The sequence below is a fragment of the Panthera uncia genome (genome assembly GCF_023721935.1).
Source record: "Panthera uncia isolate 11264 chromosome A3 unlocalized genomic scaffold, Puncia_PCG_1.0 HiC_scaffold_11, whole genome shotgun sequence".
NCBI lineage: Eukaryota > Metazoa > Chordata > Mammalia > Carnivora > Felidae > Panthera > Panthera uncia.
In genome coordinates this window covers 28,588,801-28,615,394 of record NW_026057578.1, presented here as the reverse complement: position 1 = coordinate 28,615,394, position 26,594 = coordinate 28,588,801, and the positions used below count along the sequence as shown (strand labels likewise).

At 47.9% G+C, this 26,594-nt stretch overlaps 1 protein-coding gene across 4 annotated transcripts; it reads left to right on the top strand.

The window, feature by feature from the left end:
- The first annotated feature begins 1,964 nt into the window (after window positions 1-1,964).
- SNRPB (small nuclear ribonucleoprotein polypeptides B and B1) lies at window positions 1,965-24,421 on the top strand. Of its 4 annotated transcripts, none has more exons than XM_049651046.1 (8): window positions 1,965-2,110; window positions 5,663-5,788; window positions 17,136-17,287; window positions 19,942-20,053; window positions 22,128-22,280; window positions 22,824-22,962; window positions 23,281-23,406; window positions 24,272-24,421. In XM_049651046.1, the coding sequence occupies exons 1-8, from the start codon at window positions 2,078-2,080 to the stop codon at window positions 24,307-24,309; spliced, it is 879 nt and encodes a 292-aa protein (XP_049507003.1). In that variant the 5' UTR covers window positions 1,965-2,077; the 3' UTR covers window positions 24,310-24,421. The 4 variants fall into 4 exon arrangements, with proteins under 4 accessions (XP_049507003.1, XP_049507004.1, XP_049507006.1 ...); XM_049651047.1 differs by having other exon boundaries at window positions 1,991-2,110; window positions 24,140-24,421; XM_049651049.1 differs by lacking the exon at window positions 1,965-2,110 and adding an exon at window positions 3,956-3,974.
- Window positions 24,422-26,594: the final 2,173 nt, after the last annotated feature.

The window sequence follows — 26,594 nt, the reverse complement described above, 5'->3', positions numbered from 1 at the left end:
AGTTGGTAAGAGCGTGAGTATGGTTCTCTATCTTACATTTCCCTCTATCATTCCTACTGACCGTTTTTCAAACAGAGGCGGTCCCGGCAGCCGTGGTCCTGGACTGAAGATGGCTTTGAGCACAGTTGCAGATGACAAATGATGGACACAGAGCCGGAGTGAGAAAGAAACTTCATAGCTCTAAGCCACGGAGATCTGAGGGGAAGCATTTGTCACTCCAGAATAACTTGGCCCTTCCTGACCCCTCCTCCCTTTTGCTGTGAGGGTTCTGTCTTCTTCAGGGCGAACTCAGAACCCTGTGGACATACGCTTGCTCTCGGGGTTTTCATTTAGTCCTTTGTTCACTGGGCATTGCCGTAGCAAGGCTGAAAGGAACGGGCTTTGGAATGAGAATTCTGGATTCTAGGCTTGGCCCTGACGCTTGGTAGCTATGATCTTAAGGACACATCAACCGACCTCTGAGTGCCTTGGCTTGCCCCTCTGTGAGATGGAAAGAATAGCAGTGCCTTCCTCTTGGCTATGTTGTAAGGATTCATGAGCTCTGGACAGTACTCGTTTTATAGATGTTGGTATTACTAGGAGCAGAGGGCTCTATTAGCTTAGGCCAAGCTGTGCTGCAGTGACACGTGACCCCCAACTCTCCGTGGCCCACCCGGCTATCTGACCTTAACCCCAGTCTAATTCCTCTTCCTTCGTAGGTCAGCTTTGGCTCTGCACCGTGATCTTTTACAGTAGAAACCAAAGCCCCTTCTGGGGACATGGTTCTTTCAGAACGTGAGTGATGGTGGAATCAGGCAGTGCTTAGAAGTGGCACGGTGGCCTTCAGTCACATTTCATCGCCCAAGGCAAGTCACAAGGCCAAGCCTGATGTCAGGGGCAGGGAGGTGCCGTCTTTGTATAGAGAAATAAATAATTGGGAACAGTGGTAAAAATCCACCATAAAGGCCCCTTTTATCCTAGTCCCCAGGATTAGCAAAATGACTGAGATGTGTTTCTTCTTACAAGAGGCTCAGAATCTAGTGAAGGTAGTCAAATAAATAGAAACTTTACAACGTGGTGTGAAGAAGGTGAGATGCCCAGGTTGGACAGAAGAGGGAGTGAGTCTCTGCCTATGGAATTAAGGGATGAATCCTAAGGGGGACCTGGCCAGCCTCCAAAGAGTACTGGCAACAGGGCGACCACAGTCCTCGGGGCTGAGATCCTGGGCGGGCAGTCCGAGTTGCTTCTCATGGTAGTTTAGCTTCGATGCCACCTGCCTCCTTTGGGACCGCATAAATGGAGGATCTCCTCTTGGGTTCATCTGGAGACACAGATGCACCGTTCTGATAAGGCCATGTGATAAGGAAGGTGGGGGCCACCTTCACAGAGTCACCGTGAGGCCTGGAGCATGACCTAAAGAGGAAGAACTCAGTTGAGACCCCGAGCCCTCAAGAGTTCAGGGACATGGGATTGAACACAGCTGGAACCAGGGCCAAGGGAGGCGGGAGCTGAGTTCTGCATGCACCTATTGGTCTGGGAGGAGACATTCTGCGCCTCTTTATCCACAGGCATTATGCCACGTCTTCACTCTGACTCACGCTCCAGGGAGCAGAGACATGGAGTTTGAATCCGCAGCGTGAGGGTGGATAGGAACTGTATATTTTGACAGCTGAGGAAGAGGGGCGGGGGACAGACTTGAGGGCGTAGAGGCTGGAAGGGGGTGAAGTAAAGAAATCCGAGGAAGTCCTGAAGCCCGAGGCGCCATGTTGAATGAGGAGACGTGAGAGGACAGGGCCCCTGTCCAGGAGGCATGGGCTCAGGGCCCACGGTACAGCTCCCGGCAACGTTGAGTGACTTTTCCATCGCACAGGTCCTGGCTTCGTGGAAGCAAGATGGGCTTTCACAAGTAAGGCTCTGAGAAGTCACCCCAGGCAGCAGAAGTTGAGATGAAGTAACTTCTCCCCAGCCCTCTGGCAGAGTTTCAAGGCAGACTCCGGGCTATCCATGGGGCCCCAGCATTGCCTGATCCTTCTGCCCACTGCGAGCAGGACCGGGGGGCAGGTGTTGCCTCTGGAGGTCAGGGAAGGCACTTGAGGCCATGAAGACACAGATCAAAATCATACAGCAGAAGGTGAGAGCTGGTGGGTCTGGAGAGGCACCGTGGTGGGGGGAAGCGAGCTCGGGTTCAGCAAGAGCGCCCCAGCGACCACAGGTACGCCCAGGGGCTCCTTCCTCCCTGCGGGGCCTGGAGTCGCTGCCTTGGAAATGCCCATGGGCCGCCTGGCGCCCCACAGCTGCTGCTGCCCCTTTCCCCGGGGCTGCCTTCTTGTGCTACTGACCGGCTCCGAGAAAGAAGACAAGCCCCAAATGCTGGGGAGGTGGGTTACTTCCCCACCGCCCTCCCCGAAATGCTGGCTTGTTTCCCAGAGAACAGCATCTATTCTCTCTCGTGAAAAGGGGAAAGGCGGTCGTCCATGCCTGCGTCAGACATTGACTCACTTCATAATGAGCGGCTCCTGCGTTGGTGTGTTTGATTGTCTTTGTTGAAAAATGTATCCAAGATTAATATTAAGGGTTCAGGAGACTTTTCAACACGCGGAGTATTTTTGAAAAACCGACTATTGAACATTCTAAGTGTACTATCAAGTTTGACCCCATATCCACCCTATCTAATGCTGTCATGCCCTAGACATCTTTCTACCTTGTTATTGCGGAAGTTTTGGAACATACAGAGAAGTAGGAGCAAAGTTGTAATAAGGCCTCAGGTCCCGTCAATACAGCTTCAGTAGTCACCTATAATGGCCAGTCTTATGCCATTTCCATCCCTCACTTCCTTCATTGGATTATTTTAGAGACAAGTCTTGGACATGATAACATTTCTTCCATAATTCTTTTAAAAAAATTTTTTTAATGTTTTATTTATTCGTAGAGAGAGGGAGAGAGAGCATGAGCGAGGAGGGGGAGAGCGAGAGAGGGACACAGAATCCGAAGCAGGCTCCAGGCTCTGAGTTGTCAGCACAGAGCCCGATGTGGGGCTCGAACTCACGAGCCGTGAGATCATGACCTGAGCCGAAGTTGGACGTTTAGCCGACTGAGCCACCCAGGCTCAGTAATTCTTAATAATAGGTATAAAAGGGTGGTGGTGGTGGTAATACAATTTATTTCAGAAGGAGAAAGTCTGGCCTGGAGGGGCGTGTGATTGGTACCTGGCCACACTCCTCTACCACACGGGTGGAGCCAGGATTTAAACCCGGTTTTCCTTGACTCCTAAGCTCCGATATCTTCTAGTGTGTTGAATAGCCTTCTTGCTGCAACATAAATCCCAATCTAAAAAATGTGGGAGCATATTTTCCAACCCTCAGGAACAAGTCTGTGTTATTTGACGAATGATGCATATGGAATGCTGTCATCAGCAGTTTTCTAGGAGAGAAGCAATTTAAATGTCAGGAAAGCATGAACTCTCTTGCCCGGCCAGGGTAAGGTGTTTCTGTTTGTTTGAAATTTGATGGAAGTGTAATAGATAACAAAGTGCGTAGTTCAAAAATGTACTCAGGGCGCCTCAGTGGCTCAGTCGGTAGAGCATCTGACGTGGGCTCAGGTCATGATCTCACGGTTTGTGAGTTCAAACCCGCTTCAGGTTCTCCACAGTCAGCGCAGAGCCCGCTTCAGAGCCACTGTCCCTCCCCCCCCTCGCCCCTCCCCTGCTTGCACGCTCTCTCTCTCAAAAACAAATAAACATTAAAAAAACGTACTCTGATTTTCAGAAAGCGAACACAGCCATGGGACCAGATCGAGATGCAGAACACTGTCTCTTGTGAGCATTACATGCGTGTAAGCCTTCCAGTCCTCCAGTCTCCCCTGAGGATAACTCTATCCTGACCCCTAGCATCACAGATTACGTTTCCTATTTGGTTTTTAATGAATGTCATCACATCGTCCGCACTCTTCCGCGTTTGGCTTCTTTTATTCAACCTTGTGTCTGGGATTCGTTTTTGGTAAGATTCGTACCTCATTTTGCACTGCAGTTTATTTTCATACGCAAAGGCCCCAACTAGCCAGGGTATTCTTGAAGAAGAACAAAAGTTGGAGAAAGATCTGTCATGGTGCCAGTGTCATTAAGGCAGCAGGGGATTGGCATAAAGATAGACGGGTAGACCAGTGGCGCAGAAGAGGGTACAGAAATAGGCCAGCACATAGACGGTGGCCTTCTAGCCAAGGGGAGCTGAGGGAAGGGAGCCTTCCCAAGAAGTGATGTGATTGGTTACTGGTCACGACGCCATCTGTCATTTACATAGTGATTGGCGGACTGGAGAGCTAGCGGCAGAGCTCGCGCTTGCGGTCACCATATCATAGTAACTGACGTTTGAACCATTGTGGTCGGGGTCTGGTGTTATTCAGCTAAACCGTGGTGACTCCGATCTGTGCACATCGGAACCGTGCAAAGCAAGGGGTGCCTGTACTTGAAAGGGGTGAGTTTTATGAAGCCGTGAATTTTGAATTATATCTTGATAAAGCGTCAGATTTTTGAAAAAGATGAAATGATCTGTAAGTGCCTCTTTCCTTGAAGATCCCTGCCATTCCCCTTGCCAGCTGTTTTGCATATGTGACATGCTGCGCTACGTGATGAGTGAAGCATTAGGGGCTTTTTTATAAAGTTTATTTATTTTGAGAGAGAGGGAGAGAGAGTGGGCACGGGGGAGAGGCAGAAAGAGAGAGAGAGAGAGAGAGAGAGAGAGAGAGAGAGAGAGAGAATCCCAAGCAGTCTCTGTGCTGTCAGCGTAGAGCCAGACCTGGGGCTGGAGCTCAAGAACCGTGAGATCATGACCTGAGCCAGAATCAAGAGTCAGATGCTTAACTGCTTAACCGACTGAGCCACCCAGGCGCCCCAGGACTTTATTTTTAAAATAGCAGGCAAAGACAGCTTTTTACAGATCCCACTTAGTGACCTGCATCCCTCAAACATTCTCACTGTGGCCCCCGTCTGTTCACTCCCGCTTTTCTCTATAGCTGAAGATTGTTCCGTTTTCTCCTCTAAATCTTCATCATCCCCTGATGCCCAGCACAAGCCCCGTGCACATGTGCTTCTTTCCTTCTCCACCCAGGCCCCATGCTTCCACCTCAGAATTCCCCCAGAATGATCCTCAAGGTCACTTTCCCCTGCACTGCTTGAGGTTTGCAGGTTGAGTCACCGATCATTTCTGCGAGGAAATCCCAAGCGTCTGAGGGCCAGAAGTGTGTTTCATGCATCAGCTGTGTGCCCCTCAGATTTTAACACAAAGCCTAGGAATGCTTAGAAGAGCTTTATAGGGAGAACCGTGTGCTTTCAGAGAACTAGATCAATTTCTCACATATCCGGGCTCTCCAGGGCCACCAGATAACACCCTCTCACTCTGACAAAATGGATGGTTGGGGCGCCTGGGTGGCTCAGTCGGTTAAGCGGCCGACTTCGGCCCAGGTCATGATCTCATGGTCCGTGAGTTCGAGCCCCGCGTCGGGCTCTGTGCTGACAGCTCAGAGCCTGGAGCCTGTTTCAGATTCTGTGTCTCCCTCTCTCTGACCCTCCCCTGTTCATGCTCTGTCTCTCCCTGTCTCAAAAATAAATAAACATTAAAAAAAATTAAAAAAAAAAAAAAAAGAAAATGGATGGTGATTTGCTGTCCGTTAACTTACTGCTTATTTGTAGGTGCCGGTTACATTCCAGGATGTGGCTGTGGTCTTCACAGATTCAGAATGGAAGGGACTGAGCTCTGAGCAGAGGAACCTACACAAAGAAGTGATGCTGGAGAATTACAGATATCTGCTCTGTTGGGTGAGGCTGTGTTCTTTCCTTTATTTATATTGTCGAGATTTGGGACGCCTTGGTGGCTCAGTCAGCTGGGCGTCTGACTGTGGTTCGGGTCATAATCTCCCTGTTCCTGAGTTCCAGCCTTGCATCGGGCTCTGTCTGTGCTGACAGCTCAGGGCCTGGAGCCTGCTTCAGAGTCTGTGTCTCCCTCTCTCTCTGCCCCTAGTGCTCTGTCTCTGTCCCTGTCTCTCTCAAAATATGAATAAACCTTAAAAATTTTTAATTAAAAAATATTGTAGAGGGGCGCCTGGGTGGCTCAGTCGGTTGAGTGTCCGACTTGGGCTCAGGTCACGATCTCATGGTCTGTGAGTTCGAGCCCCACGTCGGGCTCTGTGCTGAGAACTCAGAGTCTGGAGCCTGCTTCAGATTCTATGTCTCCCTCTCTCTCTGCCCCTCTCCCACTTGCGCTCTGTCTCTTTTTCAAAAATAAACATTAAAAAAAATTGTAGAGATTTATTGGCTACCTACTATGTGCCAGAAAATGTTCTAGACACTTAGAACATGTAAGTAACAAAATAGTAATCCCTTCCTAGTCTTTACTAGTAACCGCCTTCTGATCTTTACTTTCTAGTGTGTGGAGACAGGCAATAAACCATAAGCTTCATACCCAGGAATATCATAACATGGTAGGTTGGAAAGTGATAAACACTACATAGTATAAAATCATAATAAACTAGAGCAGGATAAAGGAGTATGGAGTGTGAGAGGGTGGCTGGCTGACTTTTGCAGTTGGGGATTTGGAATCAATGAGGAGTGACCATGGGACCAAAAATATAATGTGGTGAGGGAGTTAGAACTCTGGGGATGTAGGGGAAGAGCATTTCAGGGGCAGGGACTCGGTGCTAAGACCTTTAGGAAGGGATGTGCCTGTGGCTATGAGGAGCCTGCCAGGAGGCCAGTGAGACTGGAGACACAGTCAGCGAGGGGGAGAGAAGAGAGAGGTGCCTTCTGCAGTGGAAGGGACAATTACGTGTCAGTTTGTATGGCTTTGGGGTTTCATAAGTCCTATTTTTTGCGTTTTCACTTATTTAAAAACTTACATTGGTTATTTAAACCTAGATTCATAAACACTTTCAATTAGGACATTCCCCTGGATCAGGAGTTGGCCAGCTTTTTCTGTAAAAGGGCCACATAGTAACTGTATGGTCTCTCTGTGGCTGTTCCCAGGTCTGCCCTTGCAGTGCTAAATGCAGACAGCATGTAAATGAATGAGCGAGGCTGTGTTCCAATAAGACTTTATTTGCGGCCCCTGAATTCTGAATTTCATATCATGTTTATGTGTCATGAACTATTATTATTCTTTTGACTTTTCCCCGACTATTTAACAATTTCAAAGCCATTCTTAGTTTGTAGACTCTCCAGAAACAGAGAGCCGGGTTTTGTGGGGCTCGAACTCGTGAACTGCAAGATCACGACCTGAGCCGAAGTTGGCTGCTTAACCAACTGGGCCACCCAGGCGCCCCAGACCCCGTGGCTTTTTATGTGTATCAGTCTTGTTTTAGAATAAGAAAACTCATGAAGGTGTCCACATAGGTCACAGAGACTGTTACGTCCAAGCAGAACTGAACTGTGGACAGTACGTATCACTGTGAGTGCCGATGGCTTATTTAGTAGAAAGGAAAGGCTAAGGGTAATTGAAGCTGTTTATAGCACACAGTGCCTACTCGCAAGGTTCCTACGCTCACGTGTAGAAGATGATTTTGCCCGACTTTGTGGATTGCAGTAGAAAATGGAATGTGCGGAAATGGACTGTGAAGGAATTACTGGTGAGGAACAAATTGTGCTGTATGTTTATTACTAATTATAGATGTGGCCATAAGACGCGCTGTCCTAGGATAAGGCAAAGCAGCCCAGCGGCCCCACTTAGGGCTTCTCTAACTGAAAAACTCTCTCTCTTCAGCAGAACCAAAGGCAGAAATCTACCCCCATGCCTCCTGCCTTCTAGCCGTCTCCTGCCAGCAATTTCTCAGCCAACATGTGCCTCAGATCTTTCTGGGCTTCTGTGTAGGGCATCATTCCCATCCAGGGGGTCCTGGCCCAGGGCATCAAGAGCAGCAGTATTCTGCTCAGAGCTGCTGCACTGGAGACACAGAAGGTCATGGGAGGCAAGGTGACCTCCCTGGTGTGCGAGGACAGAGGAGACGGAGACTTCGGGCGCATTCCCCAGCCCGCCCCGAGATCGGTCCGCAAGAACTAGAGAAGGCAACATGGCGGGTCAAGAGAGGGCCCCCCCTCAGCCCTAGCCTGTGTGCAAACAGACAAAGGAGTGAAAAAAGCCACAAGATCTGGAGCAGCCAGCTGTACGGAATGTGAACTAGACCGTAGCCCCAAATCAGACCTCATTACAAAGCAGACGGCCCACTTCCAGGAGAAACCCGATGTTTGCAGGGAGTGCGGGTGAGGCTTTAAAGTGAAGTCAACCCTCATCAGACACCATCGGACATGCTCAGTGGAGAAGCTTTATGTGTGCGGGGAGTGTGGGCGGAGCTTTAGAAATAAGTCAGTCCTCATTGGACATCAGTGGACTCACTCTGGAGAAGCCTTACCTTTGCGGTGAGTGTGGGTGAGCCTTCAAGTGAGAAGTCCTCCTTCCTCAGACATCAGAGGACACGCTCCTGCTCCCGGGAGAAACACTATGCATGCCTGGAGTGTGGGCGAGGCTTTAGCCATAAGTCAAATTTGAAAAAAAAATTTTTTTTAATTTTTATTTATTTTTGAGAGAGAGAGAGAGAGAGCAGGGGAGGAACAGAGAGAGAAGGAGACACAGAATCTGAGGCCTGCTGAGTCGTCAGTACAGAGCCTGACACAGGGCTCAAACCCATGAACCGCGAGATCATGACCTGAGCCGAAGTCAGATGCTTAACCGACTGAGCCGCCCCGGTGCCTCACGTTGAATCTTATCAGACGCCAGAGGATACACTGAGGCGAGAAGCCTTCTGTGGGGGGGGGGGGGGGGGGGGGGGGGGATCCTGGGCAGGACTTTATTAATCAGTCAAACCTCATCCTGCACCAGAGAGAGAGATGGGGAGGCATCCCTATCTGTGCACAGAGTGTGAGTAAAGCTTCAGAGGCATGTTGGTCCTCAACAGCCTTCAAGGACACATTCAGGAGAGGAGGCTTATCTGTGCAGAGTGTGGGCAACTCGGCAGCCGTAAGTCAACCCTCACCGAACAAAAAGGATGCACGTAGGTGGGAAGTGCTGTGTGTGCAGGGACCGCGGGTGGGGCTTCAGCGATAAATCCGGATTCACTGAACATCCAGCGGCCGACTTGGGAGAGGCGTCCTGTGTTCAGAGACCTTAGGAAAAGAGCAGGCAGGCGGGCACCAGGTGGCACCTTCGGGGAGGAGCCGTGTGCTTGCAGGGGGTGTAAGACTCTCGTGCTCAGTCAGCCTTCTTCACACACCGGAAGGGTAATCCGTACGTGGAGATCCTGGGGAGCTCCATCCAGATGACCCATTCAGGGGTCAGATTACCGCCCCTGGCGGCTGCACAGAGGAGTTCCTCACTAGGACTTGCTTGCAGCCACAGGGAACTGCACCCTCCCCACGGCGGGGGCTCCTGGCCAGTGACCGATTGATACGGGGAGACAGAACTCCAACGCTTGACCCAGTAGGGGCGACCCGAGGGTCATCTCAGATCCAGAGGCCCCCATCGGACTGAGTGATTTGGTTGCAAACATGTCGCAGGGCTGCTGCTTCCTCTGCCCAGTCCTGCCTTCATTCCCCCAGTAAACCACTCAACCCCGTTTCATGGTCTCTCCGGGGAATCCACTCCGAGACATCCTGAGTGTGCGAGGAGTGTGGACAAGGCTTTGGCCATACGTCACCCCTCAACAGACCCCAGGGTATACCGAAGAGAAGCTGTGTGTGTGTGGGAGGGTGAGCAAGGGCTCGGGGAAAGCCTCCGTATCCACCAGAAAATAGCTCGTGTGGGAGAAGCCTTCCGTGGACAAGGAGGAAAGCTTCGAGAGGCTTAAGCAGGATGTGAGGCCCCCATCTCGCACCAGCGGACACGCTCAGGGAGGGCTCCTGGGTGGAACTTTATCCTGATGTCTCTTCCGGACAGACTCATGAGGACGGAGACTGGCCACCGCAGACCACTACGTCACTCACCTCTAAGGGGCTTTCAGAAGTCTTGATGAGAGGGAAGATGGCACTCACAACTAGAGACCTGGGTTTTCCACTGTTTGTGGTCAGATGGAATAAAAACGTGGAAGGCTTTATGTAAGTAATCCAAGAACGGTCTCGTTTAATTTCCATACACCGATTCTTTCCCAGGTCCTCTTGTCCTTTTGTTCTACTGAAATCTTTGACACGCTCAGGCTGTGTGCCTTAGTCTCTGAGCAATCTGGAAAGGAATTCAAGTCCACAACCTGGATTTCCTGCATGAATTCAACCCTTGAGAATAAAGAAGTCCCGAATCAATCCAATAGATTTGCACGGAAATCTGAGCCTTTGCATGGGGAGGACCACCTAGGTTCTGGAGACATGCCAGCTGAAGGGAGGGCCCTCCCAGGTCTCTGGGGGACAGGTTGCCTCCTCTCCTAACTGGTCTCCTAACTGGAGATCTCCTCACCAGATCTCCCTCTGGTTTCTGTGACAGCTCCTTTCTCGGGAACGTTCCCTTCCTTCCTTCTTTCTGGTCTCTCTTCAGGTCCCTGCTGAATCCTTCTCTACCCTCTGGAAGCACTGCTGTTCCTTAATGGTCTGTTTATGTCCTCCAGTTTTGGGGATCCTTTAACCACATTCCTTCTGCGGCCTTCCAGATTCCAGGGTCAGGTCCTTTAACCACACCCAACCTGTTCTCCAGCCATGAATCATTGCTTTGGGTTGCTTAGCTATTCCCCATGTCAGTTCCTATGTCTAAAGACCCCTAAGCATGGCTCCAATACCGTGTCCACTCAGCCCTCCATTCCTCAGAGCCAGTCCTGCTAGTGACCCCCACCATCATCCCTCTACTCACTGGTCAAAGACAGACAGCCTAGTCATACACCTGCCCTTGTTTGTCAGCACTGAGATTCACAGCATAATCTTTTTCCTAATGGAAATGTGCTATAATACCATGCTATGCTTTTTTAATTTTCTCCTAATATGTATGATATGTATAAGGGATAAAAATCCATGTTCTCCTTATGTAAAGATTATTTTTGTCTAGCCCTGTATCCTCGTCACTAATTTCAATCTAGAAATTGTTTTGGAGAATAGCCAAACACTCAGAAATGGACCCACAATGTATGGCCAACTACTCTTTGACAAAGCAGGAAAGAATATCCGATGGAATAAAGACACTCTCTTCAGCAAGTGGTGCTGGGAAAACTGGACAGCGACATGCAGAAAAATGAACCTGGACCACTTTCTTACACCAGACACAAAAATAAACTCAAAATGGATGAGAGACCTAAATGGAAGACAGGAAGCCATCAAAATCCTAGAGGAGAAAGCAGGCAAAAACCTGTTTGACTTTGGCCGCAGCAACTTCTTACTCAACACATCTGGAGGCAAGGGAGACAAAAGCCAAAATGAATTATTGGGGCTTCAACAAAATAAAAAGCTTCTGCAGAGCGAAGGAAACAATCAGCAAAACTAAAAGGCAGCCGATAGAATGGGAGAAGATATTTGCAAATGACATGTCAGATAAAGGGTTAGTATCCAAAATCTATAAAGAACTCATCAAACTCAACACCCAAAAACCAAACAATCCAGGGGAGAAATGGGCAAAAGACATGAATAGACACTTCTTCCGACACATGAAAAGATGCTCAACGTCACTCATCATCAGGGAAATACAAATCAAACCACAATGAGATACCACCTCACACCTGTCAAAATGCTAACATTAACAACTCAGGCAACAACAGATGTTGGCGAGGATGCGGAGAAAGAGGACCTCTTTTGCACTGCTGGTGGGAATGCAAACTGGTGCAGCCACTCTGGAAAAGAGTATGGAGGTTCCTCAAAAAACTAAAAATAGAACGACCCTACGACCCAGCAATTGCACTACTAGGTATTTATCCAAGGGATACAGGTGTGATGTTTCAAAGGGGCACATGCACCCCAATGTTTACAGCAGCACTATCAACAGTAGCCAAAGTATGGAAAGAGCCCAAATGTCCATCAATGGATGAATGGATAAAGAGAATGTGGTATATATATATATACAATGGAGTATTACTCAGCAATCAAAAAGAATGAAATCTTGCCATTTGCAACTACGTGGATGGAACTGGAGGGTATTATGCTAAGTGAAATTAGTCAGTCAGATAAAGACAAATATCATATGACTTCACTCATATGAGGATTTTAAGACACAGAACAGATGAACATAAGGGAAGGGAAGCAAAAATAATATGAAAACAGGGAGGGGGACAAAACATAAGAGACTCTTAAATATGGAGAACAAACAGAGGGTTGCTGGAGGGGTTGTGGGGGGGGGATGGGCTAAATGAGTAAGGGGGCATTGAGGAATCTACTTCTGAAATCATTGTTGCACTATATACTAACTAACTTGGATGGAAATTAAAAAATAAATAAATACTAAAAAAAATTTTTAATGTTTATTTTTGAAGGAGAGAGAGACTGAGCATGAGCAGGGGAGAAGCAGAGAGAAAGGGAGACACAGAATGCAAAGCGGGCTTCAGGCTCCGAGCTGTCAGCATAGAGCCCGGTGCAGGGCTTGAACTCACAAACTGAGAGATCATGACCTGAGCCACAGTCGGACGCTTAACTGACTGAGCCACCCAGGTGCCCCACATGTGTATAGCTTTTGTATGAAAGCAAAAGCATGAATTTTGTATCTGCAGTGAACCCGGTGATAAGCCAAAAAAACAATGCAAGTCAAAGTTATTGTTACTACTAGCTGGGGCTATGGCCCTGAACCCGGACACAGAAATATAATGGTTTAGACCCTGTGATGGGAAACTATAGGCCTGAAGGCCAAATCGGGCCTGCCACCTGTTTTTGTAAAGCGTGTGAACTAAGAGTGATTTTTCCATTTTAAATGGTTGAAAGAATCAAAAGAAGAAAAGTATGTGTGTCTGTAAAGTTTTATTGTAACACAGCCATATATTTGTTATGTTGTCTATAGCTGCTTTCATCCTATGATGGTTGAGTTGAGTAATTGCAGCAGGGACCACGTGGCCCACAAACCATAAAATACTAGCTGATCTGACTCTTAACAGGAAAAGGTTGTCAGTCCCTGTTCTAGACTGAACCTTAAGAACACTTTACCAAAGGCCAAGTGAATTCATGACCCCCTTGTCCTCGTTTGTGGAAATTGACGGGCCGATGGTGGCTAGGACTGGCATGGTAGCCGTGGAACAGATGACAACAGTCAGATTCAAGGCATTTTGTAAGTGAGGTCCCCAGGATTTGCTGACTGATTGATTATGAGGTGGGAGAGAAATAGAGGAATCAAGGATACTCCCAAGTTTGTCATTTTGCTTTTTGTTTTTTAACTCGAGAAACTCCTGAGATCGGGAACACTGGTAAGAAGTGGGTTTGGGAAGAAAAGGGAATACAACAATCAAGAATCCAATTTTCACTGTGTTAAATTTAGGATACCTATTAGACATCCAGATCAAGCAGGCGGTGGATGTAAAAGGCCAAGAGTTAAATGAAGAACCCAGGGTCAGAGGAATAAATTTGAGATTCCTGAGCATTTACATAATATTCAAAGGTCATAGGACTGGATGGGATTGGTTGATTGACTCATTCATTCATTCATTCATTCAAATATGTTTTGAGCCCTTGTTTTGTGCTAAGCAGTGTTCTAGGCATTGCAGTAACAAAAAATACACAAAGGAAAATCTGTACCCTCAGAATTTCCATTCTAATGGGGAGGAAAAATAACAAATATATAGTATATTAGGGATCATTGTTAAGGAGAAAAGTAAAGCAGGGATGGGTGGGAAGGCTGCAGTTTTCAACAGGATGGCTAGGGAAGTCCTCAGTGGGAAAATGTTATTTGAGCTTAAGTCTTCAAGGAAGTGAAGTTGTGCACATGCCTGGAAGACTAGCATTCCAGGCAGAGGCGACAGCAAACGCAAGCATGCTAAGGTAGGAGCGCGTCAAGCAAGTTAACAGAAAAGCAAGGGCGGTGGCTTCAGGAGAGCCGAGGGAGAGTGGTGGGAGATGAGGACCAAGACAGAATGGGCCGGGACATGGGGTGGAGGACAGAAAGGAAGGTGTGGAGGAGCATCTCAGGAACGGACTGAAACTAGGAAGGTGACCAAACATCTCCGCGAAGTTCAGCTTGACGTTAGCCCCGCCCCAAGCCCCGCCCCAAGCCCCGCCCCAAGCCCCGCCCCAAGCCCCGGAGGGCTCCTTGCTCACAGCTCCGCCTTTTGGCCGGAACTCGTGAGCCCGCGCAGGGACCGGAAGTAGCTTCCGCCCGACCCCATTTTATACGAGGCCGCTCTTCCGGTAGCGGCGGCGGGAAGCGGACTACTGGCGGGCGTTTAGGCCTCTGCCGAGGGGAATCCGGCGGGAATCGGAGCCATCAGAACCGCCACCATGGTGAGGAGGCGCAGGCGGGGGGGCGCGGGAACTTCCGAGTCTGTTGTGGAGTGGGGGCCGCGACTGATCGGGAGGAGGTCACGGGTTGGGGGTTCATGGCGGTGAAGGCCCGGGCCGCGGCCGCCCCGTCCGGGCAGGGGAGACCCGGACCTTGGCCATTCGGCAGGGTGGGGGAGGGGAAGGCTGGAACTGAGGAACGGAGGTCTGAGTCGCTCGGTGGTGGCGAGGATAGCACTCCGGCCCTCCACGCCGCTGTAGCCACAGTGCTTGGGTTCCTGCAGGCACGAAGTAAACTTTTGCAGAATAAAGGCATGTCTGGGGTTTCGGAGCAGGCATTAGAGCCGCGGGAGGAGTGGGAAAGACCCGGTGAGAGACTCAGACGTGTGAAACGGGGTCTGAGGAGGAGTTGCGGAAAGAGGTGGGGAAGACTTGTGGCCGAATCTAGAGAGAGTGCTTGGGTCCGGTAGATAGGAGGGACTGGGAGGGTGAACGGCAATGTTTGGGGGGAAGAATTCAGCTCGTTTGTTCAGCGTGTCTGTGTTTTAAGTATGCCTGACTTTTCAGGCCCTGGAGCTACATAATGAAATGCTTCCTTCCTTCACCCAGTTCACTTTCTCGGTGGGGACACAGATAATCTAATCCAGAGTGATAGATAGGTAGTTGGGCATTACGTAAAGGTAACGGCGAGGGAGGGGCGGGGTAAGAACGCCGTCTGGAGTAGAGGATTCCTGAGCAGAGCCCTTAGACGTTGTTAGAAGTGTCTTCCCAACGAAAATGGAAGGGAATATTCTAGTTTGGAAGGACTACAAGAGCAAAGCAGGAAGGGTAGCACTATTGAAAGTTTCTGAAGGAGGAAGAGAGGAAGAAGACGGGAGGAATTTTACGTGCTGTTACATACAATCCTGTGGATGATGAGGTATACCAGTCAAGGATTTAGCCAGCAAAATGACACAAACTTAGTTGTGTTCAGAAAGATCACTGTGTTCTGTAGCTGTTACACTTGGGGGGAACCGAAAGCAGGGAATTGTTTGTGGGATTGGTTGGAAGAGTGGGCACTGGATTCAGTCTGTCTAGGTTCCAACCCGGCTTCCTGGCTGTGAGACAGGACAAGCTGCTTATCCTCTCCTGGCTTCAGTGGCTGTTGTCTGTAAAATAGGAATAACAGTTCTGATTTCTCGAATTAAATGAGATGTGTAGTGCTTGTCACAGTGCCCGGTACACAGTGAGCACCAAGGAAGCGTTAAGCTATTACAAGGTAGACCATAGAGGTTCAGATCTGTGTGGCTAGAAGCTGTGCAGTTACAAGCCGGTTAAAATAGTCGTTTGAGGGAGAGTAAACCACATAACCAGGGTCTCCAGGGTGTCAGTCAAGGTTCTGATCCATACATTTGTGGGCTCAAAACCCTGTTCTGGTCCAAGCTCACAGAGATGAACAGCAAGCACGGTTCCTGCCACAAAGAAGGCACTTGGGTGAGTTAGGACTGGCCCACACCAATCAGGCTGACAGGAGACTGATCTGCAAACGAAATGCCAGGTTGTTTATTTCTAGAGAGAGCGAGAACTGCCAAAGACATCTGACAACTTGCTCTGCAAGATCTATTTTGTCTCTTAGCAAAGCTACATTGGAATCCGGGCTACAAAGTAAAAAAGGTTGTTGGATTAATAAAGAAGTGAAAGCAAGTTCTATATTCTTCAAGACCATTATGTGTTGGAACTGATTAGCGCCCTGACCACCAGAAGGTCTCCCTCTTAAAGGTAGTCTTGGAGGCACGCCCATGTTTTTGCTTTAGAGATTCCATGCCTCTTGCCTCCAAGCCGATCATCTCCTTTCTGATGACGGATTTCTCGTTGATTGGATTTGAGTGCCAATCATTCCAGCACCTGTTTTACTTGGTCTTTAATTTATTTATTTGTTTATTAAAAAAAAATTTTTTTTAATGTTTATTTTTGAGACCAAGACACCCCGAGTATGAGCAGGCAAGGGGCAGAGAGAGAGGGAGACCCAGAATCTGAATCAGGCCCCAGGCTCTGAGCCGTCAGCACAGAGCCCGATGCGGGGCTCGAACTCACAGACTGCAGAACATGACTTGAGCCGAAGTCAGATGCTTAACTGACAGAGCCACCCAGGTGTCCCTTTACTCTGTCTTTTAAACGGGCTGTGGGTGTTCCACGGCACTGGAGTCACACACCTATAATCTGCACAGTGGCAGATGGCTAATTTGGTGGAGGGGAGGGCTGGATTCATTTGGAGGTAGTTTTCACCCTCACCCCTGATATTGACACAGCATAGACATAGGCAATTGTAATATGCTTATTCCTAAAAAACAAAGATGATTTTAGGGGCGTCTGGGTGGTTCAGTCAGTTAGATGTCCAACTTCGGCTCGGGTCATGATCTCGTGGCCCGTGGGTTCGAACCCCGCATCGGGCTCTGTGCTGACAGCTCAGGGCCTGGAGCCTGCTTCCGATTCTGTCTCTCTCTCTGTCTGTCTCAAAAATAATAAATCATAAACATTCAAAAAAAATTGAATGAAAGTAAAGATGATTTTTTTTTTTTTTTTTGAAAAAGATTTATTTTAAGGGCAGGGAGTAACCGGGAAGTGGGCAGAAGTTAGGGCTGAGCACAGGGTGATGCGGGGGAATTCCCAGGGGAGGGCTGTGGCTGGAAGACAGAGCTAAGACTCGACGGAGCAAGATAGCCTGGTGGAAAAGAATGTCACAGCTGAAGGTTTTAGGAAGCGCCGGGGATATATAGGTCCAAGAGAGCTGGCCTCTCATCCCGTTGCTTTCTCCTTACAGACCGTGGGCAAGAGCAGCAAGATGCTCCAGCACATCGACTACAGGATGAGGTGCATCCTGCAAGACGGCCGCATCTTCATTGGCACCTTCAAGGCTTTTGACAAGCACATGAACTTGATCCTCTGTGACTGTGATGAGTTCAGGAAGATCAAGTGAGAAGTGGGCCGCACGGGGGGGGGGGGGGGGGGGTGGGATGTGAGTTGCCAGGGAAGTGGAGCGGGTGGGCGGGCCAAGCGACAGGTGGTCGATGTAGCTGTAGCTGGTTCCTTGGTCTGCTCTCCTGCGTTAGAGGGCAGATTTAAATGGGGACATTGGACTCCAAGAAATCTTCCTTAGCCCAGCAAGCCTCGCTCTCTAGTTCTAGCGGAGTACACGTTGTAAGGAGGGCTGCTAGGCTTTTTGTTTCTCTGACTGTGTGTGCCCCTGGGTACTGGGGTAAAGGGCTCTCATGTTCTCCCCACAGGTGTGTGAGGGGGGAGAGCTTGATTTTCTGGCCTCATTGCCTATTTGTAAAGCTGTAGCCTAAAGGGCTCTCCCAATGCAGCCTGGTCTGAAACTGCTTTAAGAAGCCTCTGACCCTCTTCAGGGTAAGTGCTCAGCTTCCCGTGTGGGTTTGGGGCCAGTGATTTTTGTTGGCGTTTATAGACACAATCAGATCTTTTCTACTTTTCTACAATTCCGTATGCAATTGGATAGCTCCCTTGTCCCACGCCTCACAGATCTTGAGCTTCTGGCCTCTTAAAAGACGTGGGCCAGCTTGTCGTGCATATTACATTCGAGGCATCTTGAGGCCCAAAGAGGTTATGTGACTTCCATGATCAGTCAGCTCTCTTCTGCCCCATGCAGTGGTCCATATTAGGTTGCCGGTGGCTGTGATTTCCTTTTGATTCCCCTTGGGGCTGTTGTTTTCTTTTTGTGGCAAGAGGTCAAGAAGTACAGGATACAGTGTAATAAGGATGGCCAAGTGCCAGGGACACAGTAGAGAGGGGCCAGCAGATCAGTGTAGAACTATTCCAAATGGTCTCTTCTGTCTTTTATTTATTTATTTATTTATTTTTTTTACATTTACTTATTTTTGATAGAGACAGAGCACAAGTGGGGGAGGGGCAGAGAGAGGAGACACAGAATCCGAAGCAGGCTCCAGGCTCTGAGCTGTCAGCACAGAGCCCGACGCGGGGCTCGAACTCACAGACCGCGAGACCATGACCTGAGCTGAAGTTGGACACTCAACCGACTGAGCCACCCAGGCCCTCCATCTTTTATTTTTTTTAAATGAAATTATTCTGATAATTAAAAAATGTGTATTAGAAGATAGATTTTAAAAATACATAAAAGTATATGAGGAAAAATTTAAATACCCAGAAAGGTTTGTTTCTTTTTTTTTTTTTTTTTTAAAAAAAAAAAAAAAAATTTTTTTAATAAAAAAAAAAAAAAAACAAAAACAAAAACAAAAAAAGAAAGAAAGAAAGAGAAAATAAAGATAGGCCCAAAAGAAAAGGAAGAACTATCTACCCCCAGAAAACTCTTAATTTAATATAAAAAATATCATTAAAAGGAAACCTTTAAGTTTTTTTTTAATTAAAAAAAATTTTTTAAGTTTATTTTTGACAGAGAGACAGAGTGACGGGGGGGAGGGCCAGAGAGAGGGGGAGAGAGAGAGAATCCCAAGCAGGCTCTGCACTGTCAGCACGGAGCCCTGTGTGCGGCTTGACCTCATAAACCGTGACGTCATGACTTGAGCTAAAACCAAGAGTCGGGCGCTTAACCGACTGAGCCACCCTGGCGCCCCAGAAACCTTTAAGCTTTTAAAAATCCAGGCATTTTGTCTTTCCTTTATTCTTAGGATATTGGTTTTGGCTTTTTCTAACCTTCCCCTGTCTTGTTACGGTTATTTTATTTCCCAGTTTACATTTACAGCTGACCCTCGAACAACCCAGGAGTTGGGGTGCAGACTCCACACCATTGAAAATCCACGTGTAACTCTTGACTTCTCCCAAACTGAACTACTAGTCTACTGTTGGCCAGGAAGCCTTACCAACAAGATAAACGTTTGATTGGCATGTAATTAGTGTGTTCTGTTTTGTATATACTGCATTCCTACAGTAAAGTAAAAGAAACGTTTTTAAAAATCATAAGGAAGAGAAAATAAATTTATAGCACTGTATCAGAAAAAATCCGCATCTAAGTGGCCCCGCACGGTTTAGACCCGGGTTGTTCAAGGGTCAGCGGTATATTTTGTTCATCCTTTTCTGGTTGTTGCATTGGAACTGTTTTTGTGCTTTGAGGATAGAGGTGTAACTTCTATGAAGCTATTTTTCCTTTCTTCTACTTCTGAGGTGACCTGAGGGATGGAGTTAATAGTTCTGCGGGGTTGACTTGGTGGCGGAAGGAGGCTTGCGCGCAAGAGGGCTGACTGGGATTCGGTCGACTGGAGTTGTTCAGGCTGCCTCTTCACACAGACGAGGCCTTAAGCTGAAGGGAGGGAATAGGGTAATGGCAAAGAAGAGTGGACTGAGGAAAGACCTTCACCATGGTTACAGAGTAACATTTGAGCCAGGGCTGGGCTTTCTTAACTCTTGTCCTATCTCTTGGCCAGTGCTTCCTCTTGGCGTGGGAGACAGCCACCTAAGGGGTTATGAGTCAGCCTGTGAGGACTGTGCAGAGGAGTTGCTTTAGAGAAAGTTTTTGTACCATTTGTCGGGAGATACAGTGTAAAAATCTTGGAGGCCCCTAGGCAGGTGAACGGGAGCTTTACCCCCTTTCTGATGCTTACTTTTTTTGTTTCTTTCCCTAAACCCATCCCCAGGCCAAAGAACTCAAAGCAAGCAGAAAGAGAAGAGAAGCGAGTCCTCGGTCTGGTGCTGCTTCGCGGAGAGAACCTAGTCTCCATGACTGTAGAGGGACCTCCTCCCAAAGATGTAAGTCAGCCTAGAGCCGAGCACGCCAGTGCAAGCAAGGCCAGGAAGCCTTGGAGAAGGGAGCCCCTGCTGTGAGCCAGGCTCTGCCTTAGCTTCTCTGCATTTCATTGCATAATTCACAGGCATCCTCAGATTTTTGTCCTCCTTTTACAGACAGTAGAATCTCCAAGAGGTTACCCTCTAAGTAGGAAGTAGCGATGGGGAACTAGAATTTGAGGGTTTCCAACTTTAAAGCCTCTCTTCTTCCTCAGTTGATGTACAGAGTGAGTCAGGACAAAAGGCACTTAAGGCCATCTGGTCAGTTCTTAATGTGATGGCAGTCTAGCTGGACAGTAAAAAGTCCTAACTCCAAACAGCAGAATGTATATATTTTGTACAGTTGGAGAAAACTAGTTAACATTTATGAAACATCTGCTGTGCGAAGCACTTCAGTATTTTAGCCACTTCTCGTAAGCCGTTTTTTGAGATGAATCATTCCCACTTAAGATAAAACAAACTGGGGTTAGCAACTTGCCCAAGGTGTCTCAGCCATTAAGTGGTGAGGCTGGCATTTGATCCCAGGCAATCTTGGTTCTGTAAACACCAGCCTGCACTTAGAAATAGACTAGACTTTAGAGCATCTAACCAAGTTTTCTTGTTTTCGTTTTAAGACATTGTCGTCAAAGAAATAATTTTTCTTATTTTTGTCCGTGTACATGTTTTTTTTTTTTTTAACACATAATATGTGTGTAATACTGTGTTCTGCTTTTTCACTTAACATTGTAAACATTCTTCTGATTGCTGTATTTTTTTCTTTTTCTTTTAAGTTTGTTTATTTTGAGAGAGAGAATGGGGGAGGGACACAGAGAGAGGGAGAGAGAGAATCCCAAGCAGGCTCCACACTCAGCACAGAGGTTGAACTGTGAGTTCATGACCTAAGCTGAACTCGAGTCGGACTCTTAACTGACTGAGCCACCCAGGCTCCCCTGCTGTATGCTTTTTAAAAGGCATGTTAATGACTTAAAAATATTCCCTTAAGTGAGGACAGAGTAGTTATCCTAGTCATCTCCCTCTCTCTTTTTTAATGTGTATTTAGTTTATTTTGAGAGGGAGAGAGCGGATCCCCCAGGGGTCGAACTCCCCAACTTTGAGATCATGACCTGAGCGGAAATCCGGAGTCGATGCTTAACCATCTGAGCCACCCAGGTGCCCCCTAGTCATTTCTGTCTTTTTTGGACTCATACATTGAATCCAAAGGGAATAGGGAGCCTTTCCAATTATAAATGCCTGCAAGGGGTTTATCACATTTTTTGGTTGAAGCATACGTCTGTATTCGTAACTCCTGGTGTCTGTTTCCAGTAGAAGTTGCTACTCATTCTAAATCTTCATGACTGCATCCGGTTTTGTTATAACCCCATCATTTACAGGTGAGGAAACAGCCCCAGAACTGTGGGATTACTTGCCCACTGTCACCTGCTAGGTGAGAATCAGAGCTGGGACTGGACTTCATTTCTCTTTGATGCCAGGTCCAGTGCTCTTGACTACTAGACCCCCCTTTTTTTTTTTTTTTTTTTTTAAATATTTGTAATTTTAATTTTATTATATTTTAGGGTGTGCCAGCAGGCAGGGGAGAGGGACAGAGAGAGGGAGAGGGAGAATCTCAAACAGGCTCCACACTCCCCATGGAGCCCGACACAGGGCTCGATCCCATGACCCCGGGATCATGACCTGAGCCTAAATCAAGAGTCACGCGCTCAACCAGCTGAGCCACCCAGGAGCCCCTGTGGTATATACCCTTCTGAAGGGAGCCCTGGCCCTTTGTTGGTTTAATTTTCATAGGAATGCACGTAGGTTGAGTTGTGGTGTGTTTTCTCTAGACTTACTCTTAAGTTTCTCTAGCCTGCGCAGGGGTAACAGCTAGGCACATGATCTTGGATGGAAGAGGAATGTCATTAACACGTGGGTGGCTAGGTAGTATTTTTAAGCTGTTTGGTTTGATGTCTTATGAATCTGAGGGCCTCTCTTGGCAGTGGTGTTCCAAAGTGCACGGATTCTCTAGGCCCTAAGCATTTTAGCATATTTCTTTATTTTTTAGACTGGCATTGCCCGAGTGCCACTTGCTGGAGCTGCCGGGGGCCCAGGGATTGGCAGGGCGGCCGGCAGAGGAATCCCAGCTGGTGTTCCAATGCCGCAGGCTCCTGCAGGACTTGCCGGGCCAGTCCGAGGGGTTGGTGGGCCGTCGCAACAGGTAAGGGGTTGGGGAAGGGCACCGACTTCTCGTGGTTAAAATGAAGGACGGAGAGGGGCCCCACAGTTTGGGAAGAGTCCAGAAGGACCAACCTGTGACTCTCAGGCCGTCAGTATCTCATTGTCCTTCGTATGTAGTCCCAGACTCCCGTGAGAAGGGAAACCGAACGTTGTAAATTAACGTTGATGCTACTGAAGTAAAGAGATGCATGAAAGGTATTTTGGCCAACCACAATGGGGCAGAATGTTTCCACAACAGCATGTGAGGGAATGCTCTCTTACAACCGGTTATCCGTCATACTTGAAAATGCAGTTGCCTTCTCTGATTTGGAGTGGGCCTCCTCAACTCCGGTCTAGAAGGTGGGAATTGAGCATTCAGGCTTGATCTTCTCTGGCAGGTGGTTTCAGATAGCCTGATGCCGGGAGTTGCAGCGTGGGGGATCGATTGGGTGTTGGCTCCGTCTTAACCACGTTGGGGGCAGGAGAGTGGGATGTTGCATTGCCCTCTGCTGTTCTGCCTGACCCCGATCCTGTGTCCTCTTAGGTGATGACCCCGCAAGGAAGAGGCACTGTGGCTGCTGCTGCTGCCGCCGCCACAGCCAGTATTGCAGGGGCCCCAACCCAGTATCCACCCGGCCGTGGGGGTCCTCCCCCACCTATGGGCCGAGGGGCACCCCCTCCAGGTGAGAAGCCTGTAAGGAGACCCCTGCTAATTGATGGAAGGTGCCTGCGCTGGATTCGTGATGAGACATAACGTTGACTGAAACTGGTGATGAGTTTGTGTAATTAAGCAGGATTACTCTGAGATCCAGCCTTGACTGACTGACCACGGAACTAGCTGGACAGGAGCCATGGGGAGCCCCACCTCTTTGGCTCAAGGCCCAGAGACTGGGAGGGTAGAATGGTCCATCCTCAGAACTTGGTGGACAGTTTTGTTACGTTCCCTGCTACCTTTTCAAGACAGACACTTGAGCTGTGTTCTTGGGGCTTTTCTCTCGTAGGCATGATGGGCCCACCACCTGGCATGAGGCCTCCCATGGGTCCCCCGATGGGGATCCCCCCTGGACGGGGAACTCCGATGGGCATGCCCCCTCCGGGGATGCGGCCCCCTCCCCCGGGGATGCGAGGTAAGTGCCAATAGCAGTGATTTGGACTTCCTTAGAGAGCATGTTGGGATGGGGAATGGAAGGAAGGTTGCCTTTTGACCGTACCCTCTGGGCTTTCAGGCCTTAAGCCTAAGGATATGCACTCTTAGAGGGCAGCTTTGTCCAGCAAGGGAGGAGGGGAAAAGTAGTTCTGAAATTGGCCTTCCCTCCCTCTTAGAGCAGTTAGGGCAGTCCTATACCCGGGCACTTCTCAGTGTCCACGGTGGTGTTCTCAGGGCACTGTGCGATCGTGCATTCTGAGAGTCCCCCACAAAGGTCATGGGATTGTCCTGTGTCCTTTGGCTTGACAATGTCTGGTAATGAAGAGCTTGCCATACTACTTACTACGTATATCTCTCTAACTCCAATTTGAGAAATGCTGACAGACTCGTCCTCTCACTTTATAGATAAGGAAATGGGCCCCGAGAGCTTAGTGTCCTGGCTCCCAGATTGGTGTTCTTTGCAGCAAGCCATAGTGGTCTCAAAGATAACCCACAGCCACACTGGTTGACCCCTGTGTCTCTAGTTCAGGTTTTTTGTTGATGGGTTTTATAAGCCTAGGAACCCAGTCTGTCCCAGAGAAGTCCCTAGTTAGCATATATGTTGTATATGTCCCTCTGATCACCGGGTAACTGCAGGGTGTGGGAGGCTGGGGTGGGGCTGGGGATTTGAGTTGCAGATCAGGCACTGACTAAACTTCTTACTCTTACTTCAGGCCTTCTTTGACCCTTGGCCACAGAGTTACGGAAGTAGCTCCACAGAGGCGTGGGCCCGATTACCACAGACCTGTTTGTTTGTTATGCCGTTGTTCTCGGAGTCTCACGGGATTGTCTGGTTTCCCTTTCAGGGCCCCCTCCCCCGGGAATGCGCCCACCAAGGCCCTAGACTCATCTTGGCCCTCCTCAGCTCCCTGCCTGTTTCCCGTAAGGCTGTACATAGTCCTTTTACTTCCTTGTGGCCTGTGAAACTAGTTTATAATAAACTCTTAAGAATATTATGAACGCGTCTGGTGTGTCTGTTCAATTTTAGAAAGCCTTTGTTATATTGGGTAGTTAATAGAGTCAGGAAAGGTTGCCTTGGGAAAGCTAGCCCTAATCTCTGCTGCTTCCCTTATGAAATATTTTACAGCGCATTTGCAGAGAAGCACAAACCTCTCTCCTACTGAGAGAATTAGCAACATTGAACTGCGAGACATTTCCACGTATCAGACTGGCAAAATTAGTTTGTTGAAGTAAACACTCATGTACCCTTGGCGACAGTTGTGAGTTGGCAGATCCTTTTTGGAAGGCACTCCTTGATAGCCTCTTGTGCATTACTTGAGATTATATTCATTTTTATATGATAAGGTAGGAGGCAAGTAGTAAAAATGAAAAACAATCCCACTGGAAGAGGAACAGTATTGGTATGACTCTCCCACCGTCACACGTGCATATAGCCTAAGTCGTGGGGCTCCGTGATTTCTTCCCCCTAGAGTCCATGTTCAGTTGATGGTCACTGAGCAGTACTGTAGTGCTTAGTACATCAAGCTTTGAGGTTACAGAAATAGGAAGTGGACGCTACTCTTAGGTTACTGTCTGGGGGAAGACGATTCTAGATGCAAAGGAGCCCTTGAAGAAAAAGTGATGCACTACTGGGGTGTTAGGAATTTCTTCAGGAACGTGAGGGTGGTTCAACACACACACCATAGAATACCCCACATTAATAGAAGAAAAAAGTCCCTAATCGTTAACGTCAATAGATGGGGAAAAAAACATTTGACAAAATTCTGACACGCGTGATAAAGACACTCCGCAAATCAGGAATAGAAAGGAACTTTGTAAACATAGACGGGTTTATTTGAAAAACCTACAGCCAACAGAATAGGAGTGAAAACTCTCCCTTTAGTGGAAGGAACCAGTAAGCGTGCCCGCTTTTAACACTGCTGTTCAACATTGTCCTGGAGGTTACAGCCACAGCAATTAGGTAAGGATATAGAATGAAAGGTCCACTTGGAAGACTTGATACTGTTAAAATGGCAATACTCTCCAAAGTGGTCCACAGATTCAAGTGCTGTATCTGTCAAAATTCCAATGGCTTCTTTCTGTTTGTTTCTTTCAGGAACAGAAGCGGATCCTGGAGTTCGCATGAAGCTATAAGGAAGAGGCCCTAATTAGCAAAAATGATCTTGAAAAATGCTCAAAGTTGATGTCTGATTGTAAAACCTAGTACAAAGCTTCAGTAATCCAAGCAGTGCGGTACTGGCATGAGAATAGACATACAGACTATTGGAATAGAATTGAGAATCCAGAAACAAACCCTTGCGTGCACGGCTGGTATAAGAAGTCTCCAACAAACAGTGCTGGGACAATTGGATAACCAACGCAGAAGAATGAAGTTAGACCTCTGCCTCACTCCGCATGTCACTCATTAACTCAAAATGGATCAACAGTCTGTAGGAGCTAAAACTATAAACCTACTAGAAGAAAACAGGTAAATCTTGACCTGGGGTCTGGTGATGGTTTCTTCGATTTGATATCAAAAGAACAACTCTTGTGCATCAAAGGATATTATCAAGAATGCGATAAGGCAGTCTGTAGAAGGGGAGAAAATATTCACAAATCCTAGATCTGACTTGGGTTTAATATCCAGACTCTGTAAGGAACGTTTACGACTCAACAGTAAAAAGATAGACCGCCCAATTTAAAAGCAAAGGAATGGCCATTTCTTCAAACAAGATCTATATACAAATGGATAACAGGCACTGGAAAAGGACAGTTAACATTCTTGGTTATTAAAGAGATGCAGATTAACACCACAATGAGCTACCATTTCATACCCACTGGATGGCCTTCATGGAGAAAAAGGGCCAGAGGTGGAGCTGGGGAGGATGGGGGGAAAATGAACGCTTGTGCTCTGCTGGCAAAACAAAATGGTGCAGCCAGAGTGGAAAACAGTTTGGCGGTTCGTCAAAAAGTTAAACATAGAAATACCATATGATCCGGCAATCCCACTCCTAAGTATATACCCAAGAGAAATGAAAATAGATGTCAACACAGAAACTTGTATGTGAATGTTTACAGTACATGAATCATAATAGCCACAAAGCGGAAACAACTCAACGGTCCGTCGATGGATGAGTGGAGAAACAAACTGGGGGATATTACGTTCAATAAAATATTCAGCCATAAAAG

Coding starts and splice junctions, on each gene's coding strand:
- SNRPB (XM_049651046.1), top strand. CDS start 2,078: ATGAAGACACAGATCAAAATCATACAGCAGAAG. Junction 22,281..22,823: donor TTGGTGGGCCGTCGCAACAG/GTAAGGGGTTGG, acceptor GTGTCCTCTTAG/GTGATGACCCCGCAAGGAAG. Junction 23,407..24,271: donor CCCTCCCCCGGGGATGCGAG/GTAAGTGCCAAT, acceptor TTTCCCTTTCAG/GGCCCCCTCCCCCGGGAATG.